The 23200-nt window shown below is 49.2% G+C and overlaps 1 protein-coding gene and 1 long non-coding RNA gene across 18 annotated transcripts in view; one reads left to right on the top strand and one right to left on the bottom strand.

The window, feature by feature from the left end:
- CLEC16A (C-type lectin domain containing 16A) overlaps nucleotides 1-23200 on the top strand; it is a 231934-nt gene that overhangs the window by 193605 nt on the left and 15129 nt on the right. For 9 of the 17 annotated variants that reach the window (XM_024233546.3, XM_024233547.3, XM_054533474.2 and 6 more), the window contains one exon: nucleotides 22471-22635. The exons of 2 other annotated variants lie outside the window; for them this stretch is intronic. In XM_024233546.3, the coding sequence (XP_024089314.1) occupies nucleotides 22471-22635 (165 nt within the window). Of the gene's footprint in view, nucleotides 1-12612; nucleotides 12722-13132; nucleotides 13282-22470; nucleotides 22636-23200 lie in introns of those variants that run through there. 6 more of the 17 variants (XM_054533484.2, XM_054533486.2, XM_063717576.1 and 3 more) reach the window with 2 other exon arrangements.
- On the bottom strand, nucleotides 2343-6692 carry LOC129050691 (uncharacterized). The gene is made up of 3 exons (XR_008514404.1): nucleotides 6410-6692; nucleotides 4082-4130; nucleotides 2343-3061 (listed from the first exon to the last, which is right to left on the bottom strand). It is a non-coding gene; the product is annotated as an uncharacterized LOC129050691 (long non-coding RNA).

Consider the following 23200-nt stretch of genomic DNA (forward strand, 5'->3'; position numbering starts at 1 on the left):
CAGAACCCCGTAACTATCAAGCCCATTGGAGGATAATTCTAAGTCATTGACCTGAAATCTGCAAACCCAGAACCTCACCTTGAGAGTGCCTCCTAGCCCTGTCGCTCGGGACTTTCTCAGAAAACTACTAGGCTGGTCATCTCTCAAGCTACCTCATCCACCTTAGAGTGAATACATCTCTGAAACTTGGTAGGGAACTGCACCCAAATGAGCAAATCATGCTATCCCAGGAGAGCAAGGAGCTGAGTGAGCATCCATCCTCCTGGGGCGTCCCTGCAGCCCGCAGCTGGACAGTGGCCTCAGTCTCCTGTTGCCAGGGGTGACGAAGCCTGCTCAGCTCAGCGTAGTCCTCGGGTCAGCTCCTTGCTCCTCCAAGCAGACAGCCGTGTTCATTCTCCGTCCTGTACCTCCACAACTTCTGTGGGACAGCCAACTAGGTGATCAGGAAGCCACTCAACTGGAACCCCACAGCGGCAAAGAAAAGCCACCCTCCCCTTAGCTGAAAGGGACCTACAGGCTGCCCTAACAGTGCCCAGGTGCCCAGAGGCGTGGTTCTTTTGGAAGTACGGAGTCCTCACGCCTGTAGGATCTTCCCCAGCTTGAGGCCCAGGCCTGAGCCAGCCCAGCCCTGTGGTCCTCGGCCCCAGCTGTGCATTTTTAAAATCACCTTGAAAGCTTTTAGAAAAGCCCAACGTCCAGGCCTAACCCAGTTAAGTCAGAGTGAAGAGAGGGCCATTGGTGACATTCTCTTCTGTAGGAGCAGTGGCTCTAGCGTGCTTGGGGAAGGAGGGATTCTGGATATAGGAGTGGGATGTTTCGTGTGCTGAGCCCAGTTTCAGGAGAGGCCAATTCCACAAAGCTTGTCATGCCTTCTGCAAATCCACTTGGGGGACGGCTGTGCTAAGAACTGGGAAATGGGTTCTGGATGGCCCTGCCCTCATGGAGTTCATGGTGTCCTGGGGCTAACTCACCTTTGTACCAGACCTAGAGCAGGGAAAGCTCTGGAAGGAGGTCTTAAAGGTTTCACGTGGTGCATCCCGGCAGGGGAATGAGCCGGCTGTGAAAACCACCATGTGCACATGGGTCCTGCAGGCAGCCTGAGGATGGGGGTCAGCAGGAGATAAAGCCACGTGGGAATGGCCCCTGCTCCCGATTACCTGTCCTGGACTTGGTCGGAGGGCCCAGGGAAGAGCTGATGGGCTTCAAGCAGAGGGCGAAGGTCCCACTCTACTCTGACCACACACAGCCCTTGGAGTGGGAAAACAGTCACTGACGGGGCCGGCCTTAGGGCGGGCTACGCGTGGGGCATGATGACCCACACTTAGCTGGAAAGAAGAGGCAGCCAACAATACTTCCTTGAGTCACACAGCCGGAGCCCAAATCCACCCATTAGTCCAGGACCAAAGCCAGTGTCATCCGCGGCCTCTCCCACTCCTGCATCCAGTCCCTCCCCAAGCCTGTCAGCTCTACCTGGGAGATGCAGTCATGACAAGGACCTCTCACCACCACACCTGTCTCCTGGGCAGAGGGCTGGGTAACTTCTTTAAGCAGCAGAGAGTCAGGCTTTTAGGGCCATATGGTCTCTGTCGCAACAAGCCTCTCCCATTGCAGCCAAAGCAGCCGTAGAGGATACGTCACCGAGTGGGTGGGGCTGTGCCCCCATCAGTCTTCGCTGGCAGAACAGCAGGTGGTTGGATTTGGCCTGCAGGGCATTGTTTGCTGACTCCTGACCTTGGCCAAGCCTGGGCCAGTGGCTTTAAAGTCAGCCCCACTGTTTCTCTCCTTGCCCTCTATGGTCTATTCTTAGCACCAAGGATCCTTTCAGGGTGTGAGTCGGGTCAAGTGTCTCCTTTACTTAGATTCTTCACTGGCTCCCATCACTCAGATGAAAGCCAAAGTCCTTACAGTAGCCCCAGGTTTTACACAGTTTGGGCCCTCTGCACTTCCTGACACTAACCTCACCCCCGCCATGGTCCCCTTGGCCCACTCCAAGACAACTTAAGGGACCTCTCCTCAGACTTGACCTTGCTAGGTATGCTCCTATTTGGGGGGCCCTGACCTGGGTGGCCTCTGTTTGGAGAAGTCACCCTGGGTACCTATGTGGCTGTGTCCTTGCTTCCTTCAGATCATTCTTCAGACCTCACCATCTCAGAAGGTCTTCCCAGATATCCTATGTAATGGCAACCCTGTCCCCACTCCCAGCACTCCAGGGGTCTCTGCCCTGCTCATTCCTTCAGAGCACTCAGCCTCTCCTGACATTTTCTATTCCTTGACTGGCCCTGCCGTGTCCCATCCCATTATCAAACTGTAAGCTCCAGGAAAACAGGCAGTGTGTTTTGTTTACGGCTGAATTTCCAAGTCCTGGGCTATACTAGACATATAGGTAGTGCTTGGTAAGTACTGGATAAATGGATAGATGGATGGATATTTGGATATAGAGGGATGAATGAATAAATAGATGAATATAGAGGAGGGATAAATGGGTAAAGGGGGATAGATGGATGAACGGATGTAGAGGGAGGGAGGGAGGGATGGATGTAGAAGGATGGATGGTTATAGAAGGATGGATGTAGAGGGAGAGAGAGGGGATGGATGGATGCAGAGGGATTGATGGATGGGTAGAGAGGGATGGATGGGTAGGCAGATTGATTGGTGTAGAGGGATAGATAGAAGCCTGGATAGATAGATGGATTGGCAGATGGGTAAATGGGTAGGTGGCTGCTGGGTGGATAGATGGATAGATGTACAGGAATGGATGGGTGGATGGACAGATGGATGAGAGGGAGGGAGGGAGAGAGGGATGGATGGATGGTGGAGCCAACAGATCTTTAATCCCCCCTTCTGTGTGCTAAACATTGTTCACTGGGGACTCAGAGGTCAGTCAAACAAAACAGATCAGCCCCTTTGGAGCTCATGGGCACTGTGGACACCTTAGATAGTCCAGAACTTCCCACCGTGTTTGGTGCCCTCAGGGAACTGGCAGATGCTGAGTTAATGTCCAGTAAGGGGATCTGACCCGGACCAGTGTCTGGGAAGGCTTCTCTGAGGAAAGGATGTTGACCTGGGAGGAGGAGGGAGAGGAAGAGCGCTGAGAATCTTGTGTCCCAGACAGGGGTTGCCGTAGACAGGAGAGCATTGATGTCTCAGCCCACAGGCTGCCCAATCCCCAAGGAATGAATATGTTGCTGCCCGTGTGACACCTGTCAACAGTTTGGCTAGGCACAGAATTCCCCTTTGTCATCAATTTCCGCCCTGGGCAGATAAGGGGAGGTGAGACCCCAGTGCTGTATCCCAGGTAGATATTCAGCCCAGCATGCCCTGCAGTGGCCCTGACTACTCGCATCATTAGCACAAAAGGAGGAATTTGACCTGGGATATTTTCCTGTGATGAATTCTTTGGAAAGGGAAAGTTCTTGGACTTGGGCCTGATTTGAAGATGAAACGTTTTGAACCACGTGCAAGAGAATGGCCGACAGAACCTGGAGGGCAAGGTTCTCTGAAGCCGAGGTTCCAGGTTGTTCTACAGAGCAGGGTTAGGAGTAAAGTATTTGTAATCCCCTGCTACAAGCTCTACTCAGAACTTCTTAGGTAGGGGATGAAAATGTTCTAAATTGATTGTGGAGGTTGTTGCACAACTCTGTGAATCCACCCAAAGTCCATGAATTGTGCACTTTAAATGGATTCATTGTACAGTATGTGAATTCTATCTCAGTGAAACTGTTGTATTAAAAAATACAGCTCTCAACTTGTCAGACTGCCACAAAGCTGTCATCTGACAGCACGTAAAGACCAGATTATCTCACTTGTGTCCCATTTTGATCATAAAATAGTTCAATTTATGTAACATTTTCCTTAAAGCAGTCCAAATGTAAAAAAAGAAATTGGAACCTGCAACACATTCTGGAATAATTTGGAAACCTTGATGCAATCCAGACTCACCTGGCACCCTTTCTCTTCCCTAAAACGTGCCTTTTTTCCATTTCTTTCTGACTTTGAGAAAAAAACTCTGTTCTTACTGGTAAAATAGCCTCCTGTTCCCTTTTCTTTCCTGTAAATTATGAGATAAGTTTGCATTTCATACCTTTCCAGAAATCTCTGTTGATTGTGGTCTGACCTCAGATTCATGATTTCTGGGAAAGAAAGAAAGTATTAGAATCACTGCTGTGAACATTAGAAGTGCGGTGAGTAGTTCGTGTTGTGGATTTGAGATGAAAAACAGGTGACCAGTACCTGCTTGTTGCTCCGGAACTTATTTCCTGGTGCTGCTAGATGGTATGCCAGCAACTACGTCCAACTCATGCCAATGACTTTTAAAAATGTCATCCCAAATGCCACACGTTATGTCTTGGACGTAATTAGGGCTAGTTGTGGCCTTTTTGTATGGTAGAAACCTCCTCCTCCTGGTGGAGGAGGTCTGGAGGCACTAGAACTTGACAATACAGGTACTGTTTATTGAGCAATTACTGCATATCAGACACTGTGCCAAGCAAGGTCGTGTGTACTCTTCTCACTTAATCCTCACAATGATGTATGACATAGGGATTATTTCCCCCATATTATGCCAGGGAAATGGAGGCTCAAGGCTACAATTTCCATTACACAGCCAGTCAGCATCAGGGCTGTGGCTTGAACCCATGTCTGTCTGCCCCCAAAGCCCACCCTCTTAGCTTATATTATGCGCGTCCGTTTCCCTGTCCATACCCCAGCCTTTAGACTCCCAGGCCAGTGCTCCATCCCCTGTATGGCCAGGAAAGCACAGCCATCTTGTAGGACCAGGAGCAGCTCAAATAATGAGCCAATGGCTGGCACCCTTTCTCCGAGCACAGCGATGCACCAGAATGCTCTCCCTCCTGTAACAGGTGATGTGCCCTCAGCTCAGGCCCAGAAGAGCCACAAAAGAGACGCTCCAGCAGTTGTGTGTAGGAGGCAGGATGTACTTCTATCCATAGAAGCGCTCTCATGATTATTTATTAATTGTGAAAGGGAAGAAAAAAATAATAGAGTTTCCTGGAAAGGGATAAAAGTTCAATATGATAAACTCCCAAAAAGCAATCAAAGGCCAAAGAGGGCAGAAAAATAAAGGACAGGGAGAAAGAGAGATGGTGAATCAAAGTGGCCAGTATGTAAGCGAGGCCGGGGAGGGGCCGGGCTTCAAAGCCAGGGAGGTGTGGGGCCATCGGAGCACAAGTCACCAGTGGTGGTGAGTCAGGCAGGCAGCGGGACTTGACCCCACGGGGTCACTGAGGCCCTGGGGATGAGCTGATAACAGGAATGTATGGAACCAGTCAGCTGTTTTGCTATTACTGCAGACCCGTTGTGTTAATTTTTGTGCATTAATACATGAACGTAGAATATTATAAATGAAAACTGAGAAGCTACAGGAAGAAGAAATCACAATCCTATCAACCCAGAAGAAAGCATTGTTAATGTTTCTGTTTACTTTCCACTTCTATCTTCCCTGTTTTGTCCCTTTCTCTCATTTAAAAAAAAAATACATGAGTTAATTGTTGATTTTTGAAAAAATCAGGCTGGGCACAGTGGCTCACGCCTGTAATCTCACACTTTGGGATGCTGAGGCAGGTAGATTGCCTGAGCTCAAGAGTTCAAGACCAGCCTGAGCAACATGGCAAAACCCCATCTCCACTAAAAATAAATAGCTGGGTGTGATGGTGCCCACCGGTAATCCCAGCTACTTGGGAGGCTGAGACATGAGAACGGCTTGAACCTGGGAGGCAGAAGTTGCAGTGAGCCAAGATCGCACCAGTTCACTCCAGCCTGGGCGACAAAGTGAGATTATGTCTTGAAAAAAAAAAAAAAAAAATTGCAACATTGCAGGTGCGACTTAACACCCCATCAGTTACCACCCTTCCTCAGACATCCCTCAGTCATCATTTGCCTTATTTTTATTTTTCCAGACCCTTCTCTGTGCAGTTGCATTTCATACATGTGCCCAGAGCTGATGAACAGAACAGAGCCACAACCCCTTCTCTGCAATTCTGAAACCCAAACAGCTCTGAAAATCAAAATATTTTTCCTAACTCGTATGATGGCAAAACCAAAACCTGCCTTCAGGTATTTATGGGCGGGTTTATTAGAGTCATTGATGCCAGTAATTGTGAGTTTATGTTTTCATTTCTGCAAAAATTCAGGGTTTGGTTTTAGCTGCTCACGACCCAGCTGACAGTGTAACATAATACCTATGTGTGCCCTACATGGCCTTTTACCTCCTAAAGATTCTAAATTCCAAGACATATCTGGCCACAGAGGTTTAGGATAAGGAGTTATGTATGGATCTGTAATTGTGTTAAGGTTTGGGCTTCCCTTAAATAAAATCATAATTCTGTATACCCTGCTGCACCTTGCTCTTTTCAGACACTACTGTAAATCAGGAATCTGTGTTAGCACTTACAGATTTCACACATTCCTTTTCATGGCTGCGTAGTATTCCAAAGCTTGGCTACTTGCGTTTCTTTGGCTGAGTGATTCAGTCATCCTAGTCTTTTCTATCCCAGGCAGCGTCGTAGTGGGCATCCTTGGGCACACCTCTCTCTGTGTGCATGTGCAGTACAAGAAGCAGAACTGCTGAGTCACAAGGTTTTGTTTTCACAACATTGCCATCATGTCAGAAGCACTTCCCTGTACTGTAAAATGCCTCTTCTAAACTTCATTCTTGATGACTGCATAATAGTCCATTGTCTGAGTGTTAGTTTCCTGAGGTGGCCATAACAAAGTCCCACAAACTGGGTGGCATAAACAGCAGAAATTGATCGTCTCACAGGTCTGGAGGGTAGAAGTGCAAAATCAAGGTATTGGCAGGGCTGGTTTCCTCTGAGGGGTGTGAGGAGGACTCTGCTCCAGGCCTCCCTCCTTGGCTTCTGGTGTTTTGCTGGCAATGTTTGCTACTTTTTGGCTCATAGAAATATCACCCCAGTCTTGCCTTCATCTTCACATGATGTTCTACCCGTGTGAAAATCTGCGTCCAAATTTTCATTTTTTAGGAGACACAGTCATATTGGATTAGGACCAAACCTAATGACCTCATCTTAACTAATTGCATCTGTAAAACGACCCCATTTCCAAACCAGGTCACATTCTGAGTCTGAGGTACTAGAGGTTAGGACTTCAACCTAAGAATTTGAAGGGGACACAGTGAAACCCAAAACAGTCTGAATTTGCCAGATTTTACTTAATCCACTTATACTGGCCACTTACGTTGTTTCTACTACCTTATGAATCACCCTATGACAAACATCCTTTTTCAGAAATCTTGGTCTACATTTCCACTTATTCCTCCAGAAACCATTCCTTAGAGTCAAGGGGGCTGTCCATTTGTCAGGCGCTAGGTGGCACCTTGCCAAGTTGCCTTCCAGAAAGCAGAGTAGGGGGATGCCCACCTGGCCACACCTGGGCCCTTGTCTTCATTCACCTGGGCTCTCAGATGACTCCTGCCCAGTGCTCCAGGCTGAGGTCCTCTGCACATACGTGTGCGCCTCTGCCAGCATGTGCACAGGTGTTCTTTCTATCAAGTCACTCTTTTATTTCTCACTCCTGCCAAAAAGAGAGAGAGTCTACGGGTTAATAGCAAAGTAGAAACCATAGCTCAAAATGTCTGTTTAGGGCATGTACTCTTGCATCTGTATAGATGAATAGAGATTTCAGAAATACTGGGCCCTCTGGGCCTCAGGCATTAAATCAATCAGTGTAATTTCACTCACAGGGCAGCTTGCCAAGCGAGCCCAGGAGAGAGTAGCGAGTTCTCTGATTTAGTTCAGTCCGTTAAGCTCATGGCACCCTGCACCAGCTCACTATTGCAAAAGGCAATCGAATAATGAGTACTCAGCCACTTTCGGGGGGCGGGGGCTGGCTGGGGAAGGGGCTCTCTGGAGCTGTTCAAATGGAGCCAACTTTTGATAGCTTTTTAGGATAGTTCTGAGAGCTGGAGACGGGTGAGGAACCCGGGAAGTGAGAGCTTAATTAACGGAACTACAGAGAATGAGGCAGCAAAGGAATCTCTCAGACAACCAGGGGGTTTTGTGTGTGTGATGAGCAAAAGGATAGAACTAGGTGCTTGCGTACTGCCGGCTAGGAACCAGCATTGAACAGCAGACGCCTAACTCAGCACAGCAAGGGCCAGCTTAGCACAGAGACCAGAGAGCAGGATGCGCGGAAGGATAAATTTAGCTTGCATTTCAGGGGAAAACATCGATCTCAAATGTAGTGCTGTCTTTTAAAAGAAAGTGGAAGCCTTAGGCCGGTCATTTGGGACAATTTCACTTGAACAACTAAAAGCCCAGGAAAAACGAATGCTCATAACCAGCTCATCCTGCTAGCACACCCACAAGATCTTCCCTCTGCAGGAGGGTGGCTGGTGTCTGCATGGGTCTGACAGATGGTCCACCCTGCTACCCTTATCTGTTCCCAAGAAAAGGTGCTGCCTTGTTTTCTGGAGAGATTTGGGGTTTCTATTTCTGATCCCAAATGTTCATCTTCATGAGGAATGACGGGGGACCCAAGCTGTGTGTTTGCTCAGCTGCTGGTCCAGGACGCTGACGTCTGGTGGGTTGCACCTGTCAGAGCAGGGCCAGTGCCAACCCCCTCTGTTGTCTAGAAGCTGAGCAAAAGACATCAGTTACTGGTGTCTGTGGATAGGGTTGTTTTGTTTGGTTTTAACTAGGTCCCCTGTGGCATTCACACAGCATCCTGAGCATTGTTTCTACCTGGTCAAAGCTAAGGGCACCACTGTGGTCCCAAACAATAGAGCACCTGTCCTAATGACGATCCCACAATCTCACCGGTCAGGTGGCGACGGCATCTTTCCTCCAGCCTCCCTCTGACACTGCTCCCCTGTGTGAAAGGGGAAGAAAGTCTAGTCTGTCAATATTTGGGGCACTAATCATCTGCATTCGGGCGCCAGGGGTCATTGAAAGGCTGAGACGCTTCCAGGAATTCATGGCTCTAAAACCGTGGGGCTGACCGGAAAGTATGAAGAAAGAAACCCAAATCTCCACTCCACCCCCACCCCGCAGCCTCTGAGCATTGTCCATTGTGTCTTGGATTCTTGGGAAGAAATGAAGTCAATGCACATAGTGATGTGGGTCCAAGTTAATAATAAATGTAGAGGAAGGAGAAAGGATGTTCAATATTTAAACATTTCAGAGCGCCGTGTTTGTTTGCCAGTTACTGCCCTCCGCCTGCTTCCTGGATGGGTTCTGTGAAACGGAGCCTTCCTTCCCCAACTCTGCAATTGGCATCTGACACCAGCGATTTACGTAGAAAGGGAAATGGTGCCTTTTCTAGGTAGTCTCCGCACCAGCAGGACTCCTTCTCGTTTTCTGTTGCCTTTCTTGAAGGAAGAGGATGACAACATAGAAACTAAGGTTTTTATGACCCCTGGAGCACTTGTGAGGAGTTGACAGCTTTAGGGTCATGTCCAGAGTTGTCTTAATTTTCCCAGATTTGCTTCTTTGAAACTGTCTCATATTTTAACGTAAATGTTGTGCTTTGGTTCTTACCTCTAACAGATTAAAAAGGCTAAACAATGAAACATACAGTTGTGTTTAAGAAACGTCGCTCTGAGTATACATACTAGATACGTTCCTTAAAAGTTGCCTGTAATGCAGAATTCTGTGAATCAATTCCTCTTTTCTTCTTGACACACATTATAGAGAAGGAAAAGCATTCCTTCTGGGGGAGGGAAAAACATCTGGCCCCAAGACGTAATAAACTCATGCTTAAGAATGCAGTAAACTTTAAAGTCTCTTAGTTAAAGGAAATCAATACTTTTATGATGAAATATTAATAATACTAAAAAAATAAGTCAAAACTACAAATGCAGAATAGCCAGGGTGATTTTTAATGTTGGACACATTAGCTTAGCATTTGTAAGGAGGAACAAAGGGAAAAGAGAGCAACCTAGCCCATTTGAGAAGCCCTTCCAGTTCCTAATAAGTCCCCTTTTTGTGGGTTTTCTGTCAAGAAGACACACACCTCCCCATAAGTGCCAACCTTATTTCTAAGCATTTTGTTGAAGCTACCGATTTTGGAAATGAAAGGATGAATGTAGCTGGAGAGAGGAACACACACTGGTGTGTAGACACGCACACTACTGCACACACATGCGCAGACAGGGCAAAGAGAAATGGAGAATTGGGGAAAGCCATTGATTTGTTTGAATACACTGCTGGCTGTTCCATCCCCATCCTCCATGAGTTATTCTGGTTCCCTCCATCCCCATCCTCCATGAGTTATTCTGGTAGGGATCTTTAAGAGGGATGAACTTAGAGTAGATTGAACCATATGAAATGGCTGTTTCTGTAGGTCAAGTTAGTTGAATATTGGCAGTTGCATATGGTTCAAGCTCATCCATTCAACTCTCTATCAAAGAAATGCAAATAGAATAGTCATGTGTCTTGAATGCAATGTAACATGAGATTTTTAAGAATCTAGATGAAAATAACTTTATTTTTCTCATAAACGATTTTCATATAAATCCCTTAAACCTAGATATTTAAAGTTCCTTTAGAAAGGCTCTCTCGTGTCTCACTTTATTAACTCCTAAAACCTTCAGTCATAACAGCTAATGTGAGGAAGACTTTTGTTTTGTGTCACGTTCTTTTCTCCAAAGAGCTGGGCCATTTCTTTTACTACATACCCGTTTGTCTAAAGACATTTAGGAAAATGAAAATCCCAGGACAGGCGTGGGGGCTCACATCTGTAATCCCAGCACTTTGGGAGGCCGAGGTGGGCGGATCACCTGAGGTCGGGAGTTCGAGACCAGCCTGGCCAACATGGTGAAACCCCGTTTCTACTAAAAATACAAAAAAATGAGCCAGGTGTGGTGGCGGTTGCCTATAATCCCAGCTACTTGGGAGGCTGAGGTAAGAGAATCACTTGAACCTGGGAGTCGGAGGTTGTAGTGAGCTGAGATCGTGCCATTGCACTCCAGTCTGGGCAACAGAGCAGGACTCCATCTCAAAAAAATAAATAAATAAATAAAACCCACCTCTACAAATAATAGAAAAATTAGCCAGGCGTGGTGGTGTGCACCTGTAGTCCCAGCTACGCGGGAGGCTGAGGTGGGAGGATCACCTGAGCCTGGCGAGGTCAAGAGGCTGCAGTGAGCTGGGATCATGCCACTGCACTCCAGGCTTGGTGACAGAGTGAGACCCTGTCTCCAAAAAAAGAGAAGAAAATCCCGTTTATTGCCTCATTGGGCCCAAGTTCCAGGCACCATAAATTGCAGCCGAGGAATCAAAACAGCAAGTGCTACCTGAACATTTTGATTGCATTAATGCTTTCATCCTCACGAACCCTGTAAGGTGTGGTGGTGTCACTCTGCTTTAGAGTGACAACAGTGCTTTAGAGGACACAGGCTCATGGGGTAAACAGGTCCCCTGCTGTCACATGCCCAGAGCTGCGGTACTCTCCTCACCACTGTATCCTGTAGCCAGAGTAAAAGTGACAGGCCTAAAGCCAAAGAGCTGCTCTTAAGGTTTCTCCCCTGCAGATAGCAGAAGGCTCATGTCCAGCCGTCTGGTTAGCCATGTCCCACAGGTCTGCCAGGGCAGACGTCGACAGAGCCCTGTCCCCTTAACAACCTCAGCTGTGGGTTTTTGAAGCTTGTTCTGTGCTGATATCCATCACAGCCTTTCTGTGGCTCCGCACATACTCCCTGATTCTATCTGACTCACATAGTTCCAGATAGTATCTTCAGTTCTTGTTGTGGATGATGTGTCATAGAACGTCGTCAGCCGTCGGTCTGGCCTAGCCCCAATCTGTTAAAACACATGGTAGGAGAGACGTTGGTGAGGTGGCCCAGCTGCAGAAGTTAACCACCCCACCCTGCAAAATTGGAGTCCTGGCGAACACAAGCAAATGGAATGGGTCCACAGGCATGCTGCTGTCTGCCTTGGGCGCATACTAAGTATGTGTCAACTGCACATGCCTTTTGCAAAGAATCAAGACTAATTCCCTGGACCCTTCGTACAGTGCCGCCTCCTAGAACACCCGGAGCAGGCCAAACGTGTCAGGATACACACTGCACAGCCTCCCTGCTTCTGGCCAAAAAGGTCAAAACGGGGCTGATGGGATAAGAGACTTGCTGGGGAAGAATCTGGCGCTCCTGGCCGGGCACGGTGGCTCATGCCTGTAATCTCAGCACTTTGGGAGGCCAAGGCGGGTGGATCACCTGAGGTCAGGAGTTCGAGACCAGCCTGGCCAACATGATGAAACCCATCTCTACTGAAAATACAAAAACAAAAAAAATTAGTCAAGCATGGTGGTGCACACCTGCAGTCCCAGCTACTTGGGAGGCTGAGGCAGGAGAATCACTTGAATGTGGGAGGCAGAGGTTGCTCTGAGCCGGGATTGTGCCACTGCACTCCAGCCTGGGCGACAGAGTGAGACTCTATCTCAAAAAAAAAAAAACAAAACTAATCTGGCACTCCTTGGCCAGCCAGAACCTTGGGAGGCCATCCTTTGCAAGCAGGGCCATAATGACCCACCCTGCTCCTGGTGCGTTCCTGATTCTGCTCCAGCTGGGGTCAGTGAGCGCCTGTGCCTGGGAGTCTCCTGGGTGCTGTCTAACCCGCCTTCCTCCTGCTGCCGTTTCAGCCCTGCTGACTGCCTCAGTAGAGAGGCAGCCCAGATGGCCGCTCCCAAGCTTGCTAGTGCCTTGGCTGACAGACTGTTGTGGAGCTCTTTGCTTGCTAATTTACAGACGGTAATACCAGTGGAAGAGGGCAGGGGCTGGGCAAGGCAGGGACTGGGTCCTTGGGAATCAAGCCCAGCCCTGGCGACCTCCAGTTCTAGAAATCCAAAGCAAGGTTGCACCACTGCGAGAGATTCCAAGATCTGGTCCACCTGTGTCCCCCATGTGCCAGCCGACCCTCTGTGGCCTGGATAGGTGCTCATGTAAGATGCACGCATTCCTCACATTCACAGAGCCCAAATGCGGGCCCCCCCCCACCCCCTGCCAGTAGCAAAAGGGGCATTAGACTTGGCACTTCCCATGGGTGGCAGCCCTCACAGGCAGACCTTCACCCGACAGCAAAAACATTTCTAAGGGCACAATTAAGACAGAAATGACAGAGAGAAAGCAAGATACTGAAAGACCATTTTTTCTTTTCTGCAGGTTTTCAAGGATAGTGTTTAAAATCTGAGAGGATTTATCCATGGATAAAGAGCTGTAGGCTAAAAGGTTCTGCAAGTTCCCAGCTATTTTTGTATGTTGGACATGTTATCCCTTGAAAAGCAACCAGAAATAAAAAGTCTTTAAGCGTTGTGAGGTGCAGCCTTGTCAGTGATCAGTGATGTGGGGGTCGCCCATTGTGGCGGCTCAGGCTTGGCCCAGAGAGGCCATAGGAACATCCCTTCCCCAGGTGCCTGACGTGTAGACCTGCACCCTGGGCTGGACTGGAAGTGGCTTCTTCAGCACCAGTGCACGGGAAGAAAACCAGATATCACCATTTGGGGGCAGGTCCTTCATTGCCCCGAAAGCACAGAGTTTTGTGCACTGAAACAGTAAATCATCTGAGACTTATTAAAGGGATACTGAAAAGGGGGTCTCTGTGCACACACCCGAAGCTTTCCCAAACTTCAGGGTCCTAGCAGTGAGGGAGGGAACTTCTGGGGGCCCCCAAGGCTCCTGCAGGCCCCTGGAGTCACTGCCATCTGAACCCTGCCCACATGTCAGTGGATGCTTTTGTTTCTCTTTTGTTTTTGTGTAGATTCCTAAGAGGAGTCCCGGGCAAGGACCCAGGCCTCACCTGGCCCATGTGGGTGCGCTGTTGCTAGACTTGAATCTGAACCCTCCTTCCTCAGCCCCCAACCCATGCTCTTTGAGCAGCCGTGGGTAGTTTGGGCCCTGTGCCCTGTCTTCCTAAGGTGGCTTTCCTAGGGTAGCCCCCCACTGAGTAGCTCGTAGCCCCCGCCTGCCCTCGGGCGTTGCTGTCATCTTGCCAGGGTGTAGGATCCAGAGCCACTTCTTGAGTCAGAAGCACGAACAAGAAGGTTCTATGTCACCTGCAGATCTTTCTAGTAAGCCGCAGTCTGTCCAGAGCCACCAGCAGCTGAAGTCCCAGACTTAGTCACCTCCCAGCCCCCCATCTCTCACCCCAGGGACCTGGCAGGCTGCACTGGGAGGTGAAAGGGCAGATCCAAGGAAGGAGCCGGCGAGGGGAGAAATAAGGCCATGCACACTTGCTGTCTTCAGTTTGTGTGCGAGGTCACAGGGCCGATTGATTTTTTTTACTGTTTCCCAGCATCGTGATGGGTGGTGAGAAAATATGAACACTGCATCGTCAGAAACCTGAGCTGCAGCCTCGGAATGAACTTACTAATGAAAGGCAAGCTCAGGGCACCCACGCCTCATGGTCCTCATTCACAGCAGAGACTGTGGAAAATGCACGGGTTGCTTCTCCTGAATCAGCCCTCAGCGGGTTTTATATTATGCTTTGCAATCTGCAACAACCATAAATAAGTGTAGGTTTTTCTTAGGGCAGGCAGCTCTCCTGTCCAAATCTTAGAGCTTTTTCCTACAAGAGATCTATTGAAAACTGGACTTCTTTGACACACCTCTAACTGAGACTTAAATGTCTTAGTCTCATACCTCAGACTCAAAAGCCCCCCATCTCCAGAGTTTGGTCAAGGAGGCCCCAAGGTATGACAGACACCCTGGGATTAAAAACAGAGGCTGGAGACCGGGAGCAGTGGCTCACGCCTGTAATCCCAGGACTTTGGGAGGCCGAGGGAAGAGGATCACTTGAGGTCAGGAGTTCAAGGCCAGCCTGGCCAACATGGTGACCCGTCTCTACTAAAAATACAAAAATTAGCTGGGCATGGTGGTGCATGCCTGTAGTCCCAGCTACTCGGGAGACTGAGGCAGCAGAATCGCTTGAACCTGGGGAGGCGGAGGTTACAGGGAGCCAAGATCGTGCCACTGCACTCTAGCCTGGGTGAAAGAGCAAGACTCCAGCTCAGGGAAAAAAAAAAAAAAAAAACAAAAAACAGAGGCTGGATACCCCTCTGGTTGCATACAAACAGCTCACAAGATAGATGGCCTGGCTTGGCTGGCTTGGGGTTACCCACTTCTTAATTTTCAAAAGGAGTATGAATGAAGCTGTCAACATTTTCAAAATCAGGAGGTGTTATGTCAAAATCCAGATATCCAGCTTCTCTTGAAGAACTGGAGACTATGGCCATACTGAGGCCGATGTTGTCATGCAGCAGCAGTTAGAAGAAGCTGGAATCTGTGCTTTCTGGTTTGCCCCAGTCTCTACCAGGCCCTGCCATCTCCCTGGCACAAAAGCTGAATGTCCCATGGACTGCATGTATTAGCATGCCTGCACTGTTGTTTTAATAGAAGAGAATGGTTTCTCAGTGTGCATGTGTCTCTTAAATAAAGGGAAACAGATGACAGATAGAGAGGACCACCAGTGTTTTACCTCCAGCCCCTCCTCATTACATTATCCGGCTGGCCAGCCTTGCCCTGTCTATGATTTTCAAAAGTAGGATCCACAGAAGCGTCTAGAAAGGGGAGGGGAAGGCCCTCCTTGGTAAGGCACCATGCCAGCCTAAGCAGTTCCATTTTCATCTCATGTATAAATTGGAGTTTCACTATTTAGAAAAAATGTTTGAAAAGGGCTGTCATAGGGCATTATCTTTGAGGAATGAGGTTCCATCTGCAGTCAGGCAGCTGTATCTCCCATGAAGCTGCTTTCAAAGACATGCCCCAGGAGGGTTTCATGGGACAGAAACCTTGTGGGTGAATTGGTGTGTCGTGTAGGTCGCCTGTTTTTTTCCCTGTGGTCTTAGCTCCTAGGAAGCTCAGAGTTAAATGGTGACATTAGCTTCCCGTAGCTTGAAGTCTTTCTGCTATAACTTTTCACCTTTTATTGTCGGGCTCTTATTTACTTTTTGTTTTAGTAGCTTTCAGTATTTAGTATCAATGGCATTTAGGCTTGGGTTTTAAAATATAACATAAGCCATCTCAAACCCTTCCTGGAAACAGGTAGTATGTAAGCGCATCTGTAGGGGATGAGGCTGCAGGGCAAGGTTAGTGCTTTTGAGTAGAGTGGAGAATCCCCAAATTGAATTCAAAGCCAACTGGGTTCCTTCCCTTTCAGCTCCCTAAAAGGTCCCTGTGGAATCCCCTAGAAGCTCAGGTAGTTTTCACATCTTCCAAGGGTGGATTTTTTTTTTTAAGCCTGAAATAGTTGCACTTTAGTCACATGGCCAGTATCCTCAGAGTAATTACCATGTGTGAAGTGGCACCAACTCCAGGCAGGCCACAGAGGTCGGGGGGCCTCCCTGCTCCTTTGGAGATTCAGAAAACCTTTGGTGCAAGCCCACTAGTTTTTGTGCCTACACACATCCAAGCCCTTCCCACCCTTTAGTCTCTCTCGGGCCTCGCTCTTTCTGGGTCTTAACCATTGTGTGTAATCTCTGTGACCATGTATGAACCCAGACAAAAACTCAGTCCCATCTCTGGTTTCCACCCAAAAAGTCCACTTGCACCACATGGGAAAGAGTTGACCAAGTGTTTCGTAAACCCTAGGTGGCGGGTCACCTCCCCACCTCACTTGCCCCTTTCCCTCTTTCCCTTCAGCCCACCACACCTAGATTCCACCCAGCAGGTACAGGGCAGCTTTCTCTGCACCAGAAACCCTGGGAGCCAGCCCGTCCCTTGTCCCTAGGGGACTTAACTCACATCCCTGCATTAACAAAGTTTTTTCCCTAACTGTATCAGTTAAGATTAAGTTCAACTACATAGTAAAGATAAACTCAAAGGGGAAGTTAATTTCCCTCTCGGGTAAAAGAAGCCTTGTAGTCAAGAGATACACAAAGACGTCAGGGACCCAAGCTCCTTCCTTTTCAGTGCTCTGCTGTCCCTAATGTGTGATTCATCCTCATAGCTCAGGGCAGCTGCTGGAGTTCCAGCCATCGCATCCATTTTCCAGGAAGCAGCATGGAGGAGGATATACCCCCTTTCCTTTTAAAGAGCTTTCCAGGAAATCCCACATGCCACATTCATTTCTATCTCACTGGTCACAACTTAGTCACTTGGCCACGACTAGCTTCTGGGTTCTGTACCTGCAACCGAAAGGGAGAATTGTTACTGAGAGACAGCTAACAATATCAAGAACACCGTCCAAAACCCTCTTCCTTTTGCTTTTTTGTTTTAAGCCTTCCCAATAAAGTGAACAAAACCCTCTTAACCTAGAGGATTCTGGGTGCTAGCTGTTAATGTAATGATAATCATTACACTAAATACCTAAACATCTTTGCAGTCAAATTTCTTATGCCCTACTTAGGTAGGCCGACTCCTACACAGCCATCAAGGCCCCAAGGCTGGACAGAGCTGCTGCAGAAGCACAGGGGAGAGAATAGTTAACCCCACCTTATGCAAAGACTCCTCCCAGACTAATGCTGAGCTGTGTAAGCCATGAAGAATGGGGCAGCGGTTTGTAAAGACAGAAAAGAAGCAAAAGAGAACTCCAGACTGAGGGAACAGCCTAGCAAAGGTTGAGAGCAAGGGGTTCTTGGTAGGAGGTCTGAGGACCGACCTAGGCTGCTAGAGGCAGATCGCCATATTTCCACATCCCCACTCCCCCTACACACACCCAGTGATTCTGGAGTTGTAGGAGGGCCTTGACTCAAAAGGTCTCTGGGGGTTCCAACTTCCCTGAGTCCTATGGATTTGACCAACAATCTAGGCATAAAGAGCAAAGATTATCAACTAAAATGCCCACACGGCCAGGCAAGTTGCAAGAGCAGGGACCCAGCTCTGCTCATCTCTCTCCCGTTGCTGTCCTGCAGGAATGGGGCCCCATAAAGCCAGATCTTTTCATTTTTTAAGAAACCAGAAATCCAGGTCTGTGCGTAAAAGCTCCCGACGTGTCCATTGTGGTACCTCCAACAAACACACATATAACGTAAATAAGCAAAGTGAAACTCGTGTGCAAGCCCCTGGGCCGCTGCTGGCCGGCTCTGAATCTTGAATCACATAATAAAGTGATTATTGGTGGGGAAAGCTTAAAGACCCGTAGACGAGGAGGAGGGAGGCGTGTCCAAGGTCTCGAAGTCAGTTTGGGCAGAGCTTGGACTCAAACCTGGGGTTCTGACTCCAAGCCCAGCTTTCCTTGTATCAGTGGGCCTAAAAATAGAAGACTGACCTTTTTGTGGTATTTTTGTGCTTCACAAATGCCAGAGCATTATTCATTAGTTCATCTTCCCGAAATAACTGGCAGAAGAACACGGCCAGAGGGCAACAGGAAAACTCTGGGCTGCGCCCCCCACCATGAAACTGGGGGCTCCTGGGAAGTGGGGGATGTGTCTCACCGTGGGCATAGGTCTCCCCACTGTTGGAGTGGCCTGCCTGGCCCTGCTCTTGCTGAGTCCGGGGGAGAGAGCTTCAGAGGGCAGAACAGATCTCAGGAGGATGTTAGGATCAGGAGCTTGAGTCTATCCAGTTCCCAGGCAGCTTGTGTTCCCTCCATCATCCTCCCTTTTTTTTCTCTTTTTGGTTTAAAATAAGGTTTACAATAAGAGTCTTGGAAAATTCAGACAAGCACAAAAAATAACAAAACTCACTGCAATACAACTACCTGCTTCTCTCACTGCGTCAGCTTCCATACTCCAGTCTGCTTTCTCTGCTCTGGACAAGGGGGAAAGAGAGCATGAACTTTTTACAAGAGCGGAAACATATGGGACATGCTTTTTCTAACCTTTTTTCGTTGACTCCATCTTGAGCATTTCCCCCGACACTTAATCTTCTCTTACCAGCGTCTTGGTTGGCAGCAGGGAATTTCATCATCTAGAGGGATTAGAATTCACTTAGCCTTTCCCCAGTTCTTGGACATATCAACTATCTTCTGTTCTTTGTTCTACACACCAATATGCTGAATATCCTTGTAGTTCGGTATGTGGATCCAGCCACAGTGTCGTCTGCAGCATAGGATGCTGCAGGTGTGGAGTTGGTCAGATGGTGTGAAGGTCCACGCAGCCTCTGTTACACATTTTGTAGGCTGTCCTTGAAGCATACCCAGGGAAAGCCAAGACTGTTATCACTGGAGAGGATCTCAGGGAGGCCTGTTTGCCTGCACCCCTGTCGCACGATCTCTGGCTTGTCTGTGTGTTTGCACGTACTTCGCAGCCCATGTGTGTTTGATTCATACACCAAAAGCCTCCGGCACCTCCGCCAAAGCTAGTTCATCAAGGACTGCCTGGCTGGGATGAAGCAGGAACCAGAGGACAGGGCGCTCTGGCCATGGACGTTCATCCTGAATTCTTCCCGGCGCCCTCCTGATTCTCTGATGTGTTGCCACTTTGATTTGGGGAAAAACCCCTTGAAATTGCAGGTGGGGGGCCTTGGCCATCCAGCAAAATAAAGGAAAAAAAAAGACAAAACTCACTGTGGCTTTCTGGTCTCAGTGCCACTGGCAAAGGGAGAGAGAGTGGAAAGGAGGGAAGTGGGATTTTTAGTAGCAGCGGGTGAGGGAGAGATGTGTTCAGTAACCTCTGCTCAGCTAGACCCTGCAAATGGGTGGGATCGGTAGTTGGTGATTTGTTTGTTTGTTTAACTCAGTGCATGCAGATTTTACTGCCAATCTATGACTTGATCCCAACCCATTCCCAAAATAAAAGAATTTAAGCATCCTGACTGCGGTGCCAGCTTCTCATCTGCTACCCTACATGTCCCACTGCAGATGTCTTTTGATAATAAACCAGGTGTATGATGCTGTAATAAACCATGGCTTTAAAGAGGGCAAGAGAAAAGACGTGTCTTCTTCAAATGGGCCTGTGACCACCTTGGCAACGGCCGTGTCGTTGATCCATTCCAGCCGGGGTCATTATCAGGAGCATACAAGGTGTAATCCCAACTCTGTTACTATACTGGCTGGCCCTCTGTTCATGGCGCTGATAAATAGGCAGCTCGGGAAAAGCCATCTTGACGTTTTGATTTGTTAAGGGGTAATTCATTTTCGAGGCAAGTAAACAGCTTGTAAACTGGAGGGTTTACCGCTCTAAGTGATTAAGAAGTGAGCAGCTATAAAACTGGTTCCATGAGGCTGCGGCTGAGTGTCCCCAAGGAATCTTCCTGCCCAGTGTTTGGATTTGCCGGATGTTTGCCGTAGTTCATCTGAGCAGGCCCCCGACACACACACACACACACACAATATATCATATTGTGCCTCTTCCTGAGAACTCCAGCTACATTCATCCTGCCTTTCTCTCCGCAAGCAGACCTCTGCGGTAGGTGCGGGCAGGAAGTACCCTCCACGCAAGAGGAGCTGGTGCTCAGGATGACTGCCTCACTCGGAGACTCACCCTGCTCCCACCGGGCCCCATGCACTTGCCATTATAGTCAGCGCTTGTTACGTCACCCCCAAAACCTAACTGGGGGTATAAATAGGGCCCCTGCCTTTTAAGGAGCTGACCTTTAGACGAAAACAGCTTCACATGAACTTGAGTGGAAATAGCCCCTCCTAGATGGCCAGGAGAAGAGTCCTGCTAAGCCCTAAGTTGAACCGCAGGTCCCATCTGTAGGTGAAAGGAAGGAGGCTGAGGGACGTCAGGGACTTGCCCAAGGTCCCTCAGCTGGGAAGTGAGCAGAGGAGGGTTAAATCCCAGGCTTCCCTGGTGCCATAACCTGGGTGTCATCCCCTGCACCAGATAGGCACACTGCTTCTGTCTAGAGCCAGGTAACCTGCCAAAAAAGCCTTTTAGGCTTTGCAGGCCATGTGCTCGCTATGGCAACTGCTCAACTCTGCCGCTGATCAAGAAAGCAGCCATAGTCTCTGTAAACAAAGGACCGTGGCTTGTTCCAGTAAAACTTTACTTACCAATCAGGCAGCAGGTTGCAGGATGCTAACCCCTGCTAATACCCTGCAGCCTTCCTGAGTTTCAAGAAAGGTGAGGTCAGGGCCTGGAGGGCCTTCTGGAAGTAGCGTCAGCAGAGAGCTGGACCGTGTGAGGTTCAGGCAGGGCGGGTGGCATGAATGGGGCCCGGGGCTGGCTGTGGTGAATGCATTCGGTTGAGGAGTGGCAAGGCTTGGGGGAATGACCAGGAGGGTTGAGATCCCCTCTCTCAGCTGGAAGGAGGAGTTGCCCCCCCATATCTCCACCGCAATTTGGGGCTGCTTCTGTGCTACGAAGCACCGTCACCATGGGTCCTGCTTGGCTTCTAGGGGCTGAAGTCGTGGCCTGCAGAAAAGCACATGTCCAGCAGAAGAGGAGCTCCTGGGCTGGATAAAAGGGGCTTTGATTTATTGTAAAGAACATGTATCGGCCAGGTGTGGTGACTCACACCTGTAATCCCAGAACTTTGGGAGGCTGAAGCTGGAGGATCACTTGAGTCCAGGAGTTCAAGACCAGCCTGGGCAATATAGTGGGACCCCCATCTCTACAAAAAAAAAAAAAAAAAATTAGTTGGGCATGGTGGCACATCCCTGTAGTCCCAGCTGCTCAGGAGGCTGAGGCGGGAAGATTACTTGAGCCTGGGAGCTCAAGGCTGCAGTGAGCTGAGATCACACCGCTGCACTCCAGGCTGGGCAACAGAGTGAAACCCTATCGCAAAAAAACATAAAGAACAAACATGTATACTGAGCTCTCACCATGCGTCACACCCTGTGCTGGGGTGTGATAATAGTTCTTTCATTTTATTCCCACAACAGTGGGAGTACGTAGTGATACTCCAGGTTGTGGCTGGGAAAGACTCAAGAGAAACACGATAGCTGTTCATGTGTCTGGTGCTTCTGTGCGGGAAACAGGGGTGCACCCAGGTCTGAGTGTCTCCAAGATGAGGGGCTCATTCATCCCCGCTGGGTCAGTTTACCGCAGAAACGTGCGGGCAGACTCCACCTCCAGGTCCCGGAGATGCTGAGGGCCATTTGAGACCATCATCACTAGCTCTTTGCCAGGGCTTTCGTTGTTCCTGAACCTGACTTCCCTAGAACCTCAAGGGCAGAGCAAATTCTCTGGAAGGAGCGTCCAGGGCACTGTCCTCCTGCCCGGGTGTGACTTCAGAGTGTGGGTCCCCCGGGTATGACTTCAGAACATGGGTCCGGTGCCCTTCCTTGGGCACCATCAGCAGAGGCCTGAGACTCTACCATGAGGGCATCTAGCATCCCTGGGTGAACTTGCCATGAGGCTGCATGTCCCTCTTCAAGGGCACAGCTGGCACGCTGCTGAGCCAGTATCAAGCACTCGGATTTACGACTCATGGCCCCACACTCAGCTCTGTGGCTGGTTGTACTCTGTTCCTCGAAATAAACCTGTAATAAACCTTTTCCTTGAAATAGCTTCAAAATGTGGCTGGGTCAGGGCCACGACCAGTGAGGTCAGCCTGTTCCAGGGAACAGAGCAGGACTTTCAAGGAACTGAGGTTGGGTTGTTCAGCGGAACCGTGACGTTGAGACCCCCAGGCCTGCTCTTTGCTTCCACTTGGTCACCTGGTACTTTGTCTTGCAGGCTTCGCCGTGGCCCAGTGCATAAACCAGCACAGCTCCCCGTCCCTGTCCTCACAGTCGCCACCCTCCGCCAGCGGGAGCCCCAGCGGCAGCGGGAGCACCAGCCACTGCAACTCAGGAGGCGCCAGCTCGTCCTCCACCCCCTCCACAGCCCAGAGTCCAGCAGGTATTGGCCACGTGACTCAGTGATATGGGGACATTTGGAGAACCCCGCGATCCCTTGCCATTACCAAAACCCCTGACCTCCAGGTCCTCCTTGTCACAGCACTTGAAGGATGCTGCCACTCAGGTGATCTGCACATGAAGCCTCTAGAGATTCCTCTAACTTGATGTTCCCTCCCAGGCTGGGTCAGCTCCCAGATGGGGAAGAATTGCTCCTTTTTCAGGCCGGTCCCCACTGAAGCCGTCACTGACTGCAGAGCTGATGGGCAGCAGGCGGGCTGCACCTAAACCCACCCCATCATCACCTCCACAGTGTTGGGTGTCACAAGGAGGGGTCTCCCGAGGGGATTGTTTGCAGTCTGGGAAAAGAATCGTGTTCCTGCTAATTTTTTTTTTTTTCTTCTGTAACATACCAGTTTTGTCCTTAAATGTGGTGCGGTCCAGTTGTTCGAGTAGGCACGCACTTTGCCACTCTTTGGTAGGATGTGATGAAGTCGTATCTTGCCATCCTTCAACTTACTCCACTTCAGACATGGCACAGAGGGAACCCGGGAGTGAATGGGAGCCCC

This window comes from Pongo abelii, chromosome 18, assembly GCF_028885655.2.
Source record: "Pongo abelii isolate AG06213 chromosome 18, NHGRI_mPonAbe1-v2.0_pri, whole genome shotgun sequence".
Taxonomy (NCBI): domain Eukaryota; kingdom Metazoa; phylum Chordata; class Mammalia; order Primates; family Hominidae; genus Pongo; species Pongo abelii.